The sequence below is a fragment of the Macrobrachium nipponense genome, chromosome 2 (genome assembly GCF_015104395.2).
Source record: "Macrobrachium nipponense isolate FS-2020 chromosome 2, ASM1510439v2, whole genome shotgun sequence".
In the NCBI taxonomy this organism is placed as follows: domain Eukaryota; kingdom Metazoa; phylum Arthropoda; class Malacostraca; order Decapoda; family Palaemonidae; genus Macrobrachium; species Macrobrachium nipponense.
This window is the reverse complement of record NC_087201.1, coordinates 70,716,376-70,731,249: the sequence shown is the minus strand read 5'-3', so window position 1 is coordinate 70,731,249 and position 14,874 is coordinate 70,716,376. Positions and strand designations below refer to the sequence as shown.

At 41.4% G+C, this 14,874-nt stretch overlaps 1 protein-coding gene across 1 annotated transcript in view; it reads right to left on the bottom strand.

Moving 5' to 3' along the window:
• The window catches only part of LOC135220658 (carnitine O-palmitoyltransferase 1, liver isoform-like), a 485,885-nt gene that overhangs the window by 53,141 nt on the left and 417,870 nt on the right, over nt 1–14,874 (bottom strand). Inside the window, 1 exon segment of the mRNA XM_064258010.1 lies at nt 987–1,136. Within this exon segment, the coding sequence (XP_064114080.1) occupies nt 987–1,136 (150 nt within the window).

Sequence of the window (14,874 nt, the reverse complement as noted above, 5' to 3'; positions counted from 1 at the left end):
GCTGGAGAGAATTTGATATTGGTGTTGTACAATGTGAAAAATGTCTAAAGTCTTGACAAAGCTAGAAAATTGCCACCCTCACAGGTATTTTGTAAACCATACCTTCTTGTTTGAGACCCTCTTAGTTTTGAGTTAGAGAGGGCTTATTCTTTTTTTTTTTTTTTTTTTTTTGGGAAAAAAACTTTAGAGTGAGTAGGCTATAAGCTATTCAATTTTAGATAAACAAAAAATACATGTACTTTTGTAAAGAGAATAAAGTCCATTAAGTTTTACTTAATTATAACTAAACCAGGTAGAAACACAGACAATTATTGGTGTTACATGCATAACACAAGTGGGTCTAGGTTTTATGTCAATCAGTCTGTATACAACTTTCACTTACATAACAAATGGCAGACAGCTATTTAAAAAAAAAAAAAAAAAAAAAAGCAGGTAACTGAAGAATACCAGTATTACTTGAAAGTGAAATGAAATAATACACCAGCAACAACTAATTTGAAAACACTGAAATTCTAACTATAAAATGGAATTGATGGATATGGGAGCTACGGCTCTAGATGCTTCCTTAACCCTTAAATACGTATAGTAAAGATTTCTTGATAATTTCCATCTCAATATACCCTTGAAGTATGTTTGTAATATGCCCTAGTATGGCAATGGATTGTACTTGAATAAAAATAAAAAAATAGGCTCTAGTATGGCAATGGATTGTACTTCATAAAAATAAAACAAAGTTATACAATCAATTCAATAGAGACTAATTCAACTGAAAGAAAGCATTTCTAATCAATGTTTTAGGCATGACTGTCTTGTAAAAGAATAACTTCAAACAAATATAATGAAGATAGTTCAATTCCCTAACATCCAAAACGTAGTTGAAATGTACAAAGAATGAACAAAAAAATTTCCAAAACAAATATCAAGAAAACAAATGTAAAGGTTACCAGTCATGTCATCAAGGGAAATTAATAAATTATCATACTTACACTAAGGAAGGGATTGTCAACTTCCAGATATTTGGATATGACATAGAGACAGAAAAGATGACGATCAATGCCTTTGCCGCACATAGCATCTTGGTACCCTTTTTGGTGCTGAGCACAGGCCTTGCGGAGTAATGCAACGCGTTCTTCATCCTGGTGAGAAAAAATATATGCATAATGATATTGCAAAAGTCTAATATATGAATTCAATAACAATGCACATCCTCCAAAATTAATTAAATTTAAAAAATCTGATTTATTTGTAATAGAAGATATCAGCCGATATTTACAAGAGTTCACCATCTATACAGAAAACTATTAAAGCTCCCACTTTTAAATGTATTTGCCGATGTCATTTACTTTCGCTCCAATAACTTTCCCTGACTGAAATCCCAAGGGCTAGATAGTTAAATATCTTCACAATGTTAGCAGCTCGTGTAGATTGTGATGACCTTGGGACTCTTAAAAAAATGCTCTTGCTTTTGGTAATTTCAGTCTTAGTTATAAAGTGTAATTTAACCACAGAGATTCCCGAATAGGATTTTTAACAAAAAATGTATCTTTAATTTGGCAACTCCCTTTTTCCATCCTGTTGTCATCTGTCTCCACTTGGACATTCTAACACAGGAATCAACATCTTCATGAAAAATGAGAGAGCTTCAAAACTTTTACAACTTTAAAAACCTGCTGAGCTTTTGTTTGTAAGGCTAAATATAATTCTTTTTAAATGAAAGTTGAGCCATTTTCTTTGACAGTTACATGTGGGCCTGGCTTTGAAACCAACACCTCACCACAAAAAAGCCTACTTTTTCAAAACACTATACTAATATAAAAAAAACTTGCCCGGAATTTTATCAGCATTAAGTCAGTGATTTTTGCAAATAAAAAGATAAGCCAATTCCTATAGGATGGCAACCAGTAATTCATCATTGGGCCCCCATGGCCGAAAATTATTCTTTTTAAAAACATACCTGTACTACATATTGAGTTATTATTCTTACAGCTAGAACAATATTTTTTAACCCAAAATCAAAACTATACTGAATCCCAACTAGAACAATAAAACAGGCCCCCATATACCACTGTGGGAGATGGCTGTTCACCAAAGTAAAGGAAGAACCTACAAGTGTGTACCAAAGGAGGTCCCTGGGAGTTGCTGTATGCATATGACCTAGAGAAGAATCTCAGGAGGAAGTGGTGGAAATATTCAAAAGCTGGAAGAATAAAGGGAAGGAGAGGATTAACCCTCACTGGAGAGACTGTTTGTATGGTGTTTTTACGTTTCATGGAATCAATGGTTATTCAGCAACGGGACTAACAGCTTTACGTGACTTCCGAACCATGTTGGGAGCGAACTTCTATCACCAAAAATACACATCTCTCATCCCTCAATGGAATGCCCGAGAATCGAACTTGTGGCCACCGAGGTGGTACGCCAACGCCATACTGACCACACTACTAAGGCGCTTAAATCACTGGAGAGGATGATATGCAAATATACATGGTGTTAAGAACAAAATTCTAAAAGATTTCATAGGAAGTTGAAAGTAAATATTTGCAAAAAAAAAAAAAGTATTGACAGGGAAAATTACAATTTTTGAAAGTAAATTGTATTTTTCCTACCTATACAAACTATCTGTAGTTTACAAAGGAATTACTTAAGGCATAGCCTGGACACTGCCACTGAATTCTTCAAACAAGGTGATTTGGTAGTTAACCCTTTAACACCGATTGGACGTATTAAACGTTGACGAAAATTGTCTGTCAGGTGCCGAACCGACGTATGAAACGTCGACGAAAATGTTTTTTTTAAATGCGCAGAAAAAGAGTTATAGGCCTACTAGGCGAAAACTTTTGAATCACGCGCCTTGGGGGATGCTGTAGGTTCATGGATCAAGCTGTTGTTTTGTTTACAATCGTTTCCCAGGCGCGCAAGTGCGAATTTCTTTCTTCTCGCACTAAAAAGCATCAGCGACACACCTCAGAAATTATTTAGTCACTTTGACATAATTTTTGCACCATTTTATATTAGCCGTTACATAAGAGTTTTATATATGAAAATGTGAGCAATTTCATGTAGAATACAACAACCAATACTCATGATTGTAGCTTTTATCAGTTTTGAAATATTTTCATATAAATAATGATAAGTGCAAAAATTTCAACCTTCGGTCAACTTTGACTCTACCGAAATGGTCGAAAAACGCAATTGTAAGCTAAAACTCTTATATTCTAGTAATAATCAATCATTTACCTTCATTTTACAACAAATTGGAATTCTCTAGCACAATATTTTGATTTATGGTGAATTTATGAAAAAAAACTTTTTCCTTACGTCCGCGTGGTAACTCTTCCAAAAAAATCAGAAATTTTTTTGTCCGATTGTTGTAATATTTGCACAGTTTTATATTAGCCATTACATAAAGTTTCATTTATAGAAATGTGCGCAATTTCATGTAGAATACAACAAAAACAACCCATGGTTGTAGCCTTTATCTGTTTTGAAATATTTTCATATAAATAATGATAAGTGCCAAAATTTCAACCTTCGGTCAACTTTGACTCGACCGAAATGGTAGAAAACCGCAATTGTAAGCTAAAACTCTTACATTCTAGTAATACTCAATAATTTACCTTCATTTTGCAACAAATTGGAAGTCTCTAGCACAATATTTCGATTTATGGTGAATTTTAGAACAACTTTTTCTTACGTCCGCGCGGTAACTGCCGAAAAAATCATAAATTTTTTCGTCCGATTGTCGTAATGTCTGCACCATTTTAAATTAGCCGTTACATAAAGTTTTATGTATGAAAATGTGAGCAATTTCATGTAGAATACAACAAAGAACAACCCATTGTTGCAACTTTTATCAGTTTTGAAATATTTTCCAATAAATAACGATGTGCCAAAATTTCAACCTTCGGTCAACTTTGACTTGACTGAGATGGTAAAAAAACGCAATTGTAAGCTAAAATTATTACATTCCAGTAATATTCAATCATTTACCTTTATTTTGCAACAAATTGGAGGTCTCTAGCACAATATTTCGATTTATTGTGAATTTATGAAAAAAAAAACCATTTCTTACATCCTCGCGGTAACTCTTCCGAAAAAATCATAAATTTTTTCGTCCGATTGTGGTAATGTTTGTACCATTTTAAATTAGCCGTTACATAAAGTTTTATAAATGAAAATGTGAGCAATTTCATGTAGAATACAACAAAAAACAACCCATGGTTGTAGCTCTTATCAGTTTTGAAATATTTTCATATAAACGATAAATAGAAAAAATTCGACCTTCGGTCAACTTTAACTCGACCGAAATGGTCGAAAACTGCAATTGTAAGCTACAACACTTACAGTCTAGTAATATTCAATCAATTACCTTAATTTTGCAACAAACGGGAAGTCTCTAGCACAATATTTCGATTTATGGTGAATTTTTGAAAACGGCTTTTTTTACGTCCGCGCGTTACGAATTCATGCATCATATTGTGATAATCAAATCATCGCAATTTAGTGTAAAATACAACGAAAAAATAATTAACTCATTAGCTTTAACCGTTTTGCTCACAGCACGATTTGTATACAATTATATATGAAATTTATTTTCACGCTGTCATATATTTCAATATTTATATATGATAATGATATTTTTTTCATTTCTGATGGTTGCATACTAAACTTCAGGCAATGACAAAAAAAGAAGCAAAAATGAACTCTTAATCTTGAAAATTAAGCGTGCTGTGATTTTTTTTCCGCTTCGGCGCTCACTCACGAACGCCGCCGGCATACGGGAGACACTTTCGGAAAATACCGGCTTGGCGTTTAAGGGTTAACTACCAGTCCGGTCTTTGGTACTTCCTCCAACCAGACAAACATTCCAATTTGCTTTCGGCCCAGATAACAGATTGAGGGGTGGCACAAGGTAGGCACTAAGTGTAAAGGACCTAGGTTTGTATAGTTAGGAAAAATACGGTTTACTTTTAAGAACTGATTTGTTCCTACATAATATACAAACTATCGGTTCTTTATAATAGGAAGACTCACTGATTGGAAGGAGGTACATATCTGAGTAAGCTCTAGTGAACCGACTGGGGTTCAGCATACCTGGACTTCTCTTCCTGGTCATAAGAGCAATGAAGAGGATCCAGCCACTGGCATCTGATCAGAGTTATGGAACTGCGAGATCAGTGTCAGTCTTCTCGGTTTTTCTCATAAGGGAGAGATGTGAGTCACCCTTATGGGAAAGCAAAGAGCCATATGTTGGAGACTATAAGGCAAATACAAGTTATGGGTTTGTCTTACGTCAAGGCCCCCTTCCCTCACTTGTAAGGAAGGGGTGGATATTTGCTTCTATTGCTAATAAAAGGAATAGATGGGTTACTCTAAAGAATTGTCTTACCTGCATCTATGCTCGGTCCCGCATGTAATGGTCTGCATTACTCTCTACCTAGAGGGAAAGAGTAGGATGAAAGGGATGAAAAGAGCCAGTCACTCCGCATTCATGGTCAATCATACTGTACAATGAGGCAAGACGCCACTCTGTCCTGTTAGAGGAGCTGGGTAAGCTACACAACTTGTTGAGCAGCCACCATCTGTCCCAAGGAACATGCGTCCAAGGACCAGTGGGCAATATCCCAAAAGTGAGAGGTGAAGGTATCTGACTTGCCCAGACCACAGCCTTCAAAACCTGTTGAACCAACAGGTTCTTACGGAATGTAGGGACAGGGCAATGCGCCAGACCTCGTGAGCTCTTGGATGAAGTGTACTGGTGTTGTTGCCAGCAGCAGAGTATGCCTTCCGGATCGTCTCGCACAACCAGAAAGAGACAGTGTTCTTGGACACCTCTTTCTTGGAACCACCAGTGAAAACGAAGTCATCAACACTCAGGCCTGAGATAGTGAGTCCTCTTCAGATAGCGCTGTAGTGCTCTAACCGGACAAAGTAGCATCTCGTCTGGATCATCACCCCAGAAGTCACTAAGAGAGGGGATGGAGAAGGACTTGAACCTAATGTCAGGGACCGTTGGATTCTGAGTCTTCGCCATGAAATCCGGGATGAAGTCGAGCATAACCGATCTCCAACCTCTTGAGTGTTGAACATCGAAAGGAAGACCACGCAGTCTGCCTACTCTCCTCACTGATGCCAGGGCCAACAGAAAGGTGGTCCTGAGGGTTAGATCCCTGTCTGAGGACTCTCAAAGTGGCTTGTACAGTAAGTTCCAGAAGTGAAGCAACAAATCTCAGAATTTATCGTACTTCTTTAGAAACTCGTGGGGTTGCCAGTTAGTATATTTATTCCAATTATTGTCATCCTATTTATCTGATATGTATCAGTGATTAACTGTATAAGCGCAGAAAGTATTTCCTTAGTGAATGATCAATGTTAGTTCAATAAATGCTTATTAAAAGAAAAAAAATTCAAGAAAAAGAATTTCCCCAAAGTAACATCTGCAGCTCTCAAAGTGTAATGATATCACACTTTGAGAGCTGCAGATGTTTCTTTGGGGAAATTCTTTTTCTTTTCTTTTTTCTTTTAATAGGCAATTATTGAACTAACATTGATCATTCACCATAGAGTGGCAGCAGGAATCGAGTGCATAAGCATTGGCCTAATATTTGTAAATCATCTTTATACTTTTACAGCGTTATATAGAAATTTATTATAATTTCTTTTGATGAAGTACAGAGAAGTTCAGCATCTGATTAAATGAAATATAAATACGAAACAAGTTGGCATAAAAAAAAAAAAAGTTATATGCGCGTTCAGTATTGGTTACATGGTTAGGCCTATTTCAAGAATCAAGGAAATATATTTTCCAGCTTATTTGTTAAATAATTTCATCCAATTTCTCAATTGTGCAAATATTTGCTTGTGGATTTGCGTTCACAGTTGCACCAAACAAGTATTTTTGTAGGTTTCCACCTTTTTTTTTTCAGGGATTAAGTGAGACTATTCTTGTCCATACGATCCAGAGTGTGAATATGCTTGGCAAGCATTATTTTAATTCAAGTATCTCCTGCTCTCTCTCTAGTCAGGAATAACCAGAGGTCTGTTTTAAGAATTGAGTGCTAGGCCTATTGATCATGCTCGGGTGCTTGTTTTAAATATATATATATAAATATATGTCATGAAGGAAAAATAAATGAAGGAGTATCTGCCAGACCTTTCGTCGTTAAAACATCCTTTACTAAGCAGTTTCTGCTTAGTAAAGGACGTTTTACGTCGAAAGGTCTCGCAGATACTCCTTCGTTTATTTTTCCTTAGTGGCATATATCTTTATTTATGGATTTATCATGTTCCTAACTTTCGTGATTCAGTTATACATACATACATATATATATAATATATATATAATATATATAATATTTCTGGGCTCAGCTCGTGTCGGCCTATGAAATATCCTTAAGATCATTATTTCTAGGTAAAATCAATCTAAAATTACCAGAGAAAAACAAATTAAGAAAATGTCAGTAAAACTGACTCGCTCACTCTTAAAAAGAAGTGTCGGTATGGTAATAGGGGCGAGTGGGAACACTACCACGAGACATTCACCATTTAGACTTCCAATATAATCCCCACAAGAGAGAGCTGATACTAAAAAAGGGTGATGCGGCCGCTACTACTACTACTACTGACGCCACGGACAGCAGCGCCCCTAGCGGTCATCCTTAATCATTAGCTTTACAGCGCTAGAGTGTATTTTTCCTCTTGTGTTGTTTTCCCGGATTTCTTTCAACCATTACGATGGAACATGCTGCTATTGCTTCGGCTAAGTTAAGTGCCTCATAAGTAGTATTTCCTAGTATTTTTAGTCTTCCAGGGACCAGTATTTTCCTTTTTCTATAGGTCATATACGGTTTCCCGGTTGTCTCGTGGCGGCGCCATGCTGCCTCGTTAAGAATTCCCGGTCCTCCATACTGGGACATCTTATGCTTATGGGCTTTTTATTTTTACGCTCATCGTTTTATTACATCGTTTTTATAGCTAGAACACAGCCCCTTTTACCATTTTTCTCTTATTTTGGTTTTTAGGTTTTTGGGCTATACCGTTTTTTCTGGCCCAGCATCCCAGCTCTTGCTCTTCATTGGCTACCGCTGGCTCCGAGTAGTCAACTGTTCTTCGGATCAGCTTGCCTCCTGGGCCTGGGGCTTCTTTCTCTTTTACTAAAAGTGTCTTTTCCTCCTTTACGATGTATTATATTTCTATTTATTGGAGGGTGTTTAGGCTAGCCTTAGGTGCATTGTCCATGGTTTGGTACAGCCTGGTTCACGTGGCCCTCCCACGGTTGTGTTGCTCGCGGCTTAGGCCACTTGCGGTCACGTGTTCCATCGCACCTTACCCTTCCCCTTCCCTCCCTACCAGGTATAAGGGAGGGGTCTGGTGGATCTCCTTGGTTGCCATGACAACCACAGTAGCCTACCTCCCTCTCTCTCTGAGGTGGCCAGGGGTTCCTTCCAGCGGGGGGTATAGGGCGACCACTCATAGGGTACCGGGTCTCCGAGCGGGTAGTTGTTGAGACGGGGAGGAGTAGGCCAACCCCCCCCTCTCTCTCTCCCGCCGTGTTACGCCGAGACCCTCCCCCCCCTTCCCCAGTTGCTCAGCCACCTTCCCTTTCTATAACGAACGGAGCCTTCCGTCGCAGCCGGGGCACCTTTGGTTATAGATTACTGGCTCCGCCAGCGGGCGGGGTGGTCACTACTAGTGGTCGGTTGCTTGCCTACTATATCCTTACATCTCTCCCCCGCTACCGGAAGGGAGCTTGCTTCTTACCCGGGCATTCTTCTAGTAGACGGGTGGAGAAAGGTTTGATATTATTGTTATTTTAAGGATATACCCTAATTTTACGATGAATTGTTTAATTTTTTTATTCATATGTTTACCCATCCCCACCCCGCCCTTTTTTTCGTCGTGGTTTCCTTTTACCACCACTCCTGGTTGGATTCTATCTCTTGTCTCCGCCGTCAGCGGAGCAATAGCCTAGGACAACCAACCAACCTTGTTACCACACGTATTACGGCGGGCTCTGGTTTAATCTAACTTACATGCTCCGGCATGCAGCGGAGTATTTGTTAGGCTGTAAGTGTGCACCGGATACTCATGTATCTCTCCACTTACAGGCTACCAACTGTCAGGTCCTGGGATGCAACGCGACGTTGTACGACCCCTGCGGCCACGATGAGTGCAGGTCTCACGCTCCATGTGCCACGTCATTCAACGATATGATCGTCTGGCACCCGGAAGCCTGCGCCATCTGCTACGACCTAGTCAGTCAGCTGGTGGAGGGGGTAAGTCGATTATAGGCTTCTTTATCAATTTACTAACAACTCTTAGACATAAGTTTGTTAACCCCGTTCCGCCATTAGAAGCTCATCTCGCCCTTTCTTTCAGGCTACTGGTGTGAGGGAGGTCGCCCTTGCTACCCTGAAAGCGTGGGTGGGCGGCTTCGGGAAGAACGCCGCCAAGGCCAGCCTTATATACTTGATAAGAAGCTGGCCGTCCAGATCTTCCCCGGAGGCAAGGCGACCGGATACGTGGATCCCATCTCGGCAGCCCCACTCATAGCCTCTATTCAGCAGGAGGTGCAAGCAGCAGGCCGTTCGGGTCCGTCTCTACGCAGGAGCCGGTCCCAGATGTGGCCAACCTGGACCTGAATATTGAGCCTATGGCGGTAGGGGCAGAGGATTTGTTGGTTGAGGTAGGTGTGTCGGGCGCGCCAAGGTCTTTCCTTGGGTGCTCCTGGATCTTCTTCCCTGTCCCTTCTTCATCTTCATTCCAAGGCTTTCACGGGATCTGAGATCCCTACCCGCTCTCCCGCTCTCTCTGTACCCCCAAAGGTGAAGGGACAGAGAGAACAGAAGACACTGCATAAGACGACTTCTAAGAAGTCGTCGTCTTCTTCAGCTAGGAGTCTACGACTTCCTACGCAGACGCGGTGAAAGCAAAGCCTAGCTCTTCCCATTCTAAGAGCTCTAGAAGAAGGCTTCTAAGGAGAAGGCTCGCGCTCCGGCCGAGCCAACGCCTTCTCCGGCATCTACCGGATCTACTCCGGTAACTCCTGTTGGGGTGGCGGGACCGAGCTCTTTTGATCCCACCACTTTCTCAGCAGTTGTAATGCAACAAGTGGGAGAGATGGTTGGCTCTCTTGGCTCCAAGTTTGAACAGATGTTTGCACAGCTGTCAAACACCATTAACCAGTCTGGTCAGTCTATTCAAGATCTCTCTAACCGAGTTAGAGAGCATGACGACCGCTTTGCTGGCCTCAACCAGGCTCCTCAGCAAAGCTCCCCTGTAGCAGTACTGGTCTTTTACAGTTACCTCCTTATGAATCCTACCAAGCCTTCTCTATGGATAACCCATGGAGAGTGGCCGCTTATGCCCCCTTCAAGGACGGCATGATTTCTATCCCGGAGTGTGGAACTCGAAGGATTGAGGACTTCGAGTTCTATCCTCCCGGACTGACTCAGCCTTTCATTGGGTATGCTAGGCTGACCGTCGCTGCTCTCACTAGAGAGGATAAGATCTCCCGAGAGACTGTGCTGTATAGTAGGGATCATGCACAGCGGGAATGGGTTCACTGCCTTGAGGACTGGGAGTGCACAAACACTAAGCTCCAGGCCTATAAGAGTCCTTTCACTATTTTTGCGACGGAAGAGGAGGCTTCTCTTTCCGTTCGCCACGAAAATAGTAGAGAGGACTCTTCAGGCAGTCCTCAAGGATGAGCCCATGCACAGCTAAGGGAGGCGGAGTCTACTCTCCGCTCTTCCCGGCCTTTGGAGAATTGTGGGAGAACTTACCTGCCACGTTCTCAGTAGGTAAGCTGAAGCCAGACTGCGCAATGGATCAGTTTGGCGAGAAGTTTCCAAGACTGCCTGATACCCTTATTCAGGCAGAGTTTGATGCCCGTACAAGATTTGGGAGGTCTCTTAACTCCCTGATCATTACGGAAATGGCTGCCCTGTCTTACGCCACAGAACCATTGTTCAAGATACTGGCTAAATCCCAGCTCCAGACGGTCCAAGCCGATGCTTTTGACTTCTTCCTAGCCAGAAGGAACTGCCGAAAGCATGTCTTGCAGGAGGCAACTATCAGGCATGAGCCTAATAGACTCTTAGCTTCCAGCATGTGGTGCGGACCTCTTCCCAGAGGCCTCTGTGAATGAGGTGCACCACGAGGCTGCTAGGCTTAACCAGAGCCTTAGAGCCAGATGGGCATCTCTTCCAAGAGGAAACAAGAGACCGCCCCTGCTGCTGGTAAGAAACTAAAGAAGACAGGTAGAAGGTTCCAACCTTACCAGAAGCAACAGCAGCAACAGCATTTTGTTCAGGCCGTCCCAGTTACTCAACAGGGACAGCCGTCAACCTCGAAGCAGACACAGCCCATTCTCCTGTTGTCTCCTCAAAGTCAACCTTCCACCTCTTATGCAGTCTCGCCGGCCTTCAATTCAATGTATGAAAGCAGGCTACAACCTTTAATAGGTTCTCTAGGGTAGCATGGCGAGGGGCCACTTTCGCCAGCGTGGCACAGGAAGAGCTGCAAGAGGTAAGCACTTCAGAGGAGGGCGCGGAGGTCAACCCGCTCAACAAAAAACAGTGAGGCTTCCCAGTAGGAGGAGGCTGTTCCTCTTCCGTCACAGGTGGGGTTCAGCAAATGGGCACAGAGCATCGTCTCCAAAGGATTGGGTTGGAGTTGGATCAAAGATCCTCCTCCAATCAAATCATTCGCCAATACCATCAAAGGAATTGACAGATTATGCGGAGGAACTCCTTCAGAAAGGAGCTATTGCGAGAGTCAAGCATCTAAAATTTCAAGGTCGCTTATTCAGCGTGCCAAAGAAAAGGCTCAACAAAAAGAAGGGTAATCTTAGACTTGTCAAAGCTAAACTCTTCATTCGTTGCGACAAGTTAAGATGCTTACCCTCTCGCAAGTAAGGACCTTACTTCCGCGTGGAGCCGTCACATGCTCCATCGATCTTACAGACGCATACTATCATATCCCTATAGCCAGACACTTCCGTCCATTCCTAGGCTTCAAACTAGGAAATCAGACGTTTCTCATTCAAAGTGATGCCCTTCGGTCTGAATGTAGCCCCCAGGGTATTCATGAAAATAGCAGAAGTGGTTGTACAGCAATTGAGAAACTCAGGGAATCATGGTAGCAGCATACCTCGACGATTGGTTGATCTGGGCACCAACGGTCGAGGAATGTCTCAAAGCCACCAAAAAGGTAGTTCACTTTCTGGAACATCTGGGGTTCCAGATAAACAAAACGAAATCCAGACTCACTCCGGAGTCTCATTTTCAGTGGCTAGGAATCCAATGGGATTTGTCTTCCCACAATCTGTCAATTCCAGTGGTCAAAAGAAAAGAAATAGCCAAGTCTGTGAAACAATTTCTCAAATGCAAACAAACATCAAGGAGAAACCAGGAAAGAATCCTAGGGTCCCTTCAGTTTGCTTCGGTAACAGATATCCTCCTGAAAGCAAGGCTAAAAGATATAAATCGAGTTTGGCGATCGAGAACAAACGTCAAATCTCGAGACAAGTTGTCAGTAATTCCACAGATCCTTCGCAATCAGCTCCGTCCATGGACAAAAGTGAAGAATCTTGCTTAAATTAGTACCCCTTCAATATCCCCTTCCAGTGTTAACCATTCACACGGATGCCTCCCTGTCCGATGGGGGGGATATTCTCAATTCAACAAGTTCAGGGGACTTGGTCAGTTCAGTTCCGCAAGCTTCACATAAAACGTCCTGGAAGCAATGGCAGTATTTCTTACCTGAAGAGACTCCTTCCCCCGAAGAAGTCTCATCTAAGACTAGTTTTGGACAGTGCAGTGGTAGTACATTGCATCAACAGAGGAGGGTCCAAATCCAAACACGTGAATCATGTCATGATAGCCATCTTTGCCCTAGCAAACAAACACAAATGGCATCTGTCCGCCACTCACCTGGCGGGGTAAGAAATGTGATAGCAGACGCTTTGTCCCGGTCAGTTCCCTCTGGAATCAGAATGATCCCTAGACGACAGGTCATTCCAGTGGTATGCCAGAGAGTCCCAGGCTTACAAGTAAGATCTCTTCGCCTCACAAGCGAACCACAAGCTCCTTGCTATGTGGCCCCCAACCTGGACCCTCTGGCTTATGCCACAGACGCCCTTTCGTTAGATTTGGGAATCAGTGGAGAAAAATTTATGTTTTTCCTCCAGTGAATCTTCTCTTGAAAGTCTTAAGGCAAGCTGAGGACTTTCAAAGGAATAGTAGCTCTGATTGCACCGGACTGGCCCAAGAGCAACTGGTATCCTCTTCTTCTGGAATTGGGTCTCCGACCTCAACGGATTCCCAATCCCAAGCTGTCACAATCAGTACAAATGAGGACTGTGTTCGCTTCCTCAGGAATTCTTCAGACCCTAACTTTATGGACTTCATGAAGTTTGCGGCTAATAAAGATGCTAATATTGATCCACAAAACATCCTCTTTCTAGAATCAGACAAAAGAGAGTCAACTATTAGGCAATATGACTCAGCTGTTAAAAATTAGCATCCTTCCTGAATGAATCAAACACTACCCATGACAGTTAATTTAGCTATATCCTTTTTCAGGTCCTTGTTTGAAAAAAGGTTTAGCAGCTAGCACTATCACTACTAATAAATCGGCTTTGAAGAAAATCTTTCAGTTGGGTTTCCAGATAGACCTAACAGAAAATCTTACTTTACGTCTATTCCCAAAGCCTGTTGCTAGACTCAGACCTTCTCAAAGGCCTACTGCAGTTTCATGGTTCTTAAATGATGTCCTCAAACTAGCCTTCAGATACTGACAACTCGTCTTGTACATTCATAATGCTTCCTTAGAAAGACATTATTCTTATTAAGCCTAGCTTTCAGGAGCTTTAGAATTTCAGAACTGTCGGCTCTATCAGAGATCGGGTCATGTGGAATTCCTCCCCTCAGGAGAAGTTCTGCTTGCTCGGATCGTAGCTTTTTAGCTAAAAATGAGGATCCTCTTGCAAGGTGGGCCCCTTGGAAAGTCATCCCACTTCAAGATCCTTCTCTCTGCCCAGTATTAACTTTTAAGAGCCTTTCTATCTCGTACATCCTCTAGATCCTCAGGTTCTCTCTTTAGAGAGAAAAAGGTGGCACTTTATCAGTGAAAGGAATCAGACAACAGATCCTTTACTTCATTAAACAAGCCAACCCTGATTCATTTCCAAAAGCACATGACATCAGAGGAGTAGCCACCTCAATTAATTACTTCCAACATATGAACTTTGAGGATCTTAAAAAGTATACTGGATGGAAATCACCGACAGTCTTTAAACGTCATTACCTGAAGTCCTTGGAATCTTTAAAATTTTCCCTGCAGTTAGGCAGCGGGCAAACATTGTTTCTCCTGATACTGCATGTAGTTGTAGTATAGATCCAGGTCTCCTTTCTACCTACCTCATCCAACATGCCTCACCCTATTGCCATGCTACTCGGGATACTCTAGCCTTAGCCGCTAGAATCATATTGGTGGATTGTCCCTTATTTTTTTGCTAGGGACATCCACGTTATGTACATATAATGTACTTCAGTGTTTCTACCCTTATTTTTATGCTAGGGTAGAACACAATAAGTTTGTATATTTTGTAAATATCTTAATTAAGTGAATCATTCTATATTGTTTTTGCCATTACACTATTATGTATTACTATGTCTAATATAACGTTAATTAATTTTAAGTACTTTATATGATTGCTTTCTTTACCATGCCATTGTTTAGGATAAGTTAGCTTTAGTACTTTGTTTGTATACTGTAATGTCCCTGATTCACTTATATTATATATCTCTTTTTTACTATTGGGTTTCATTTGTCCTTATTCCATCTTGTCTGTTTCTCTGTACTCTTTCA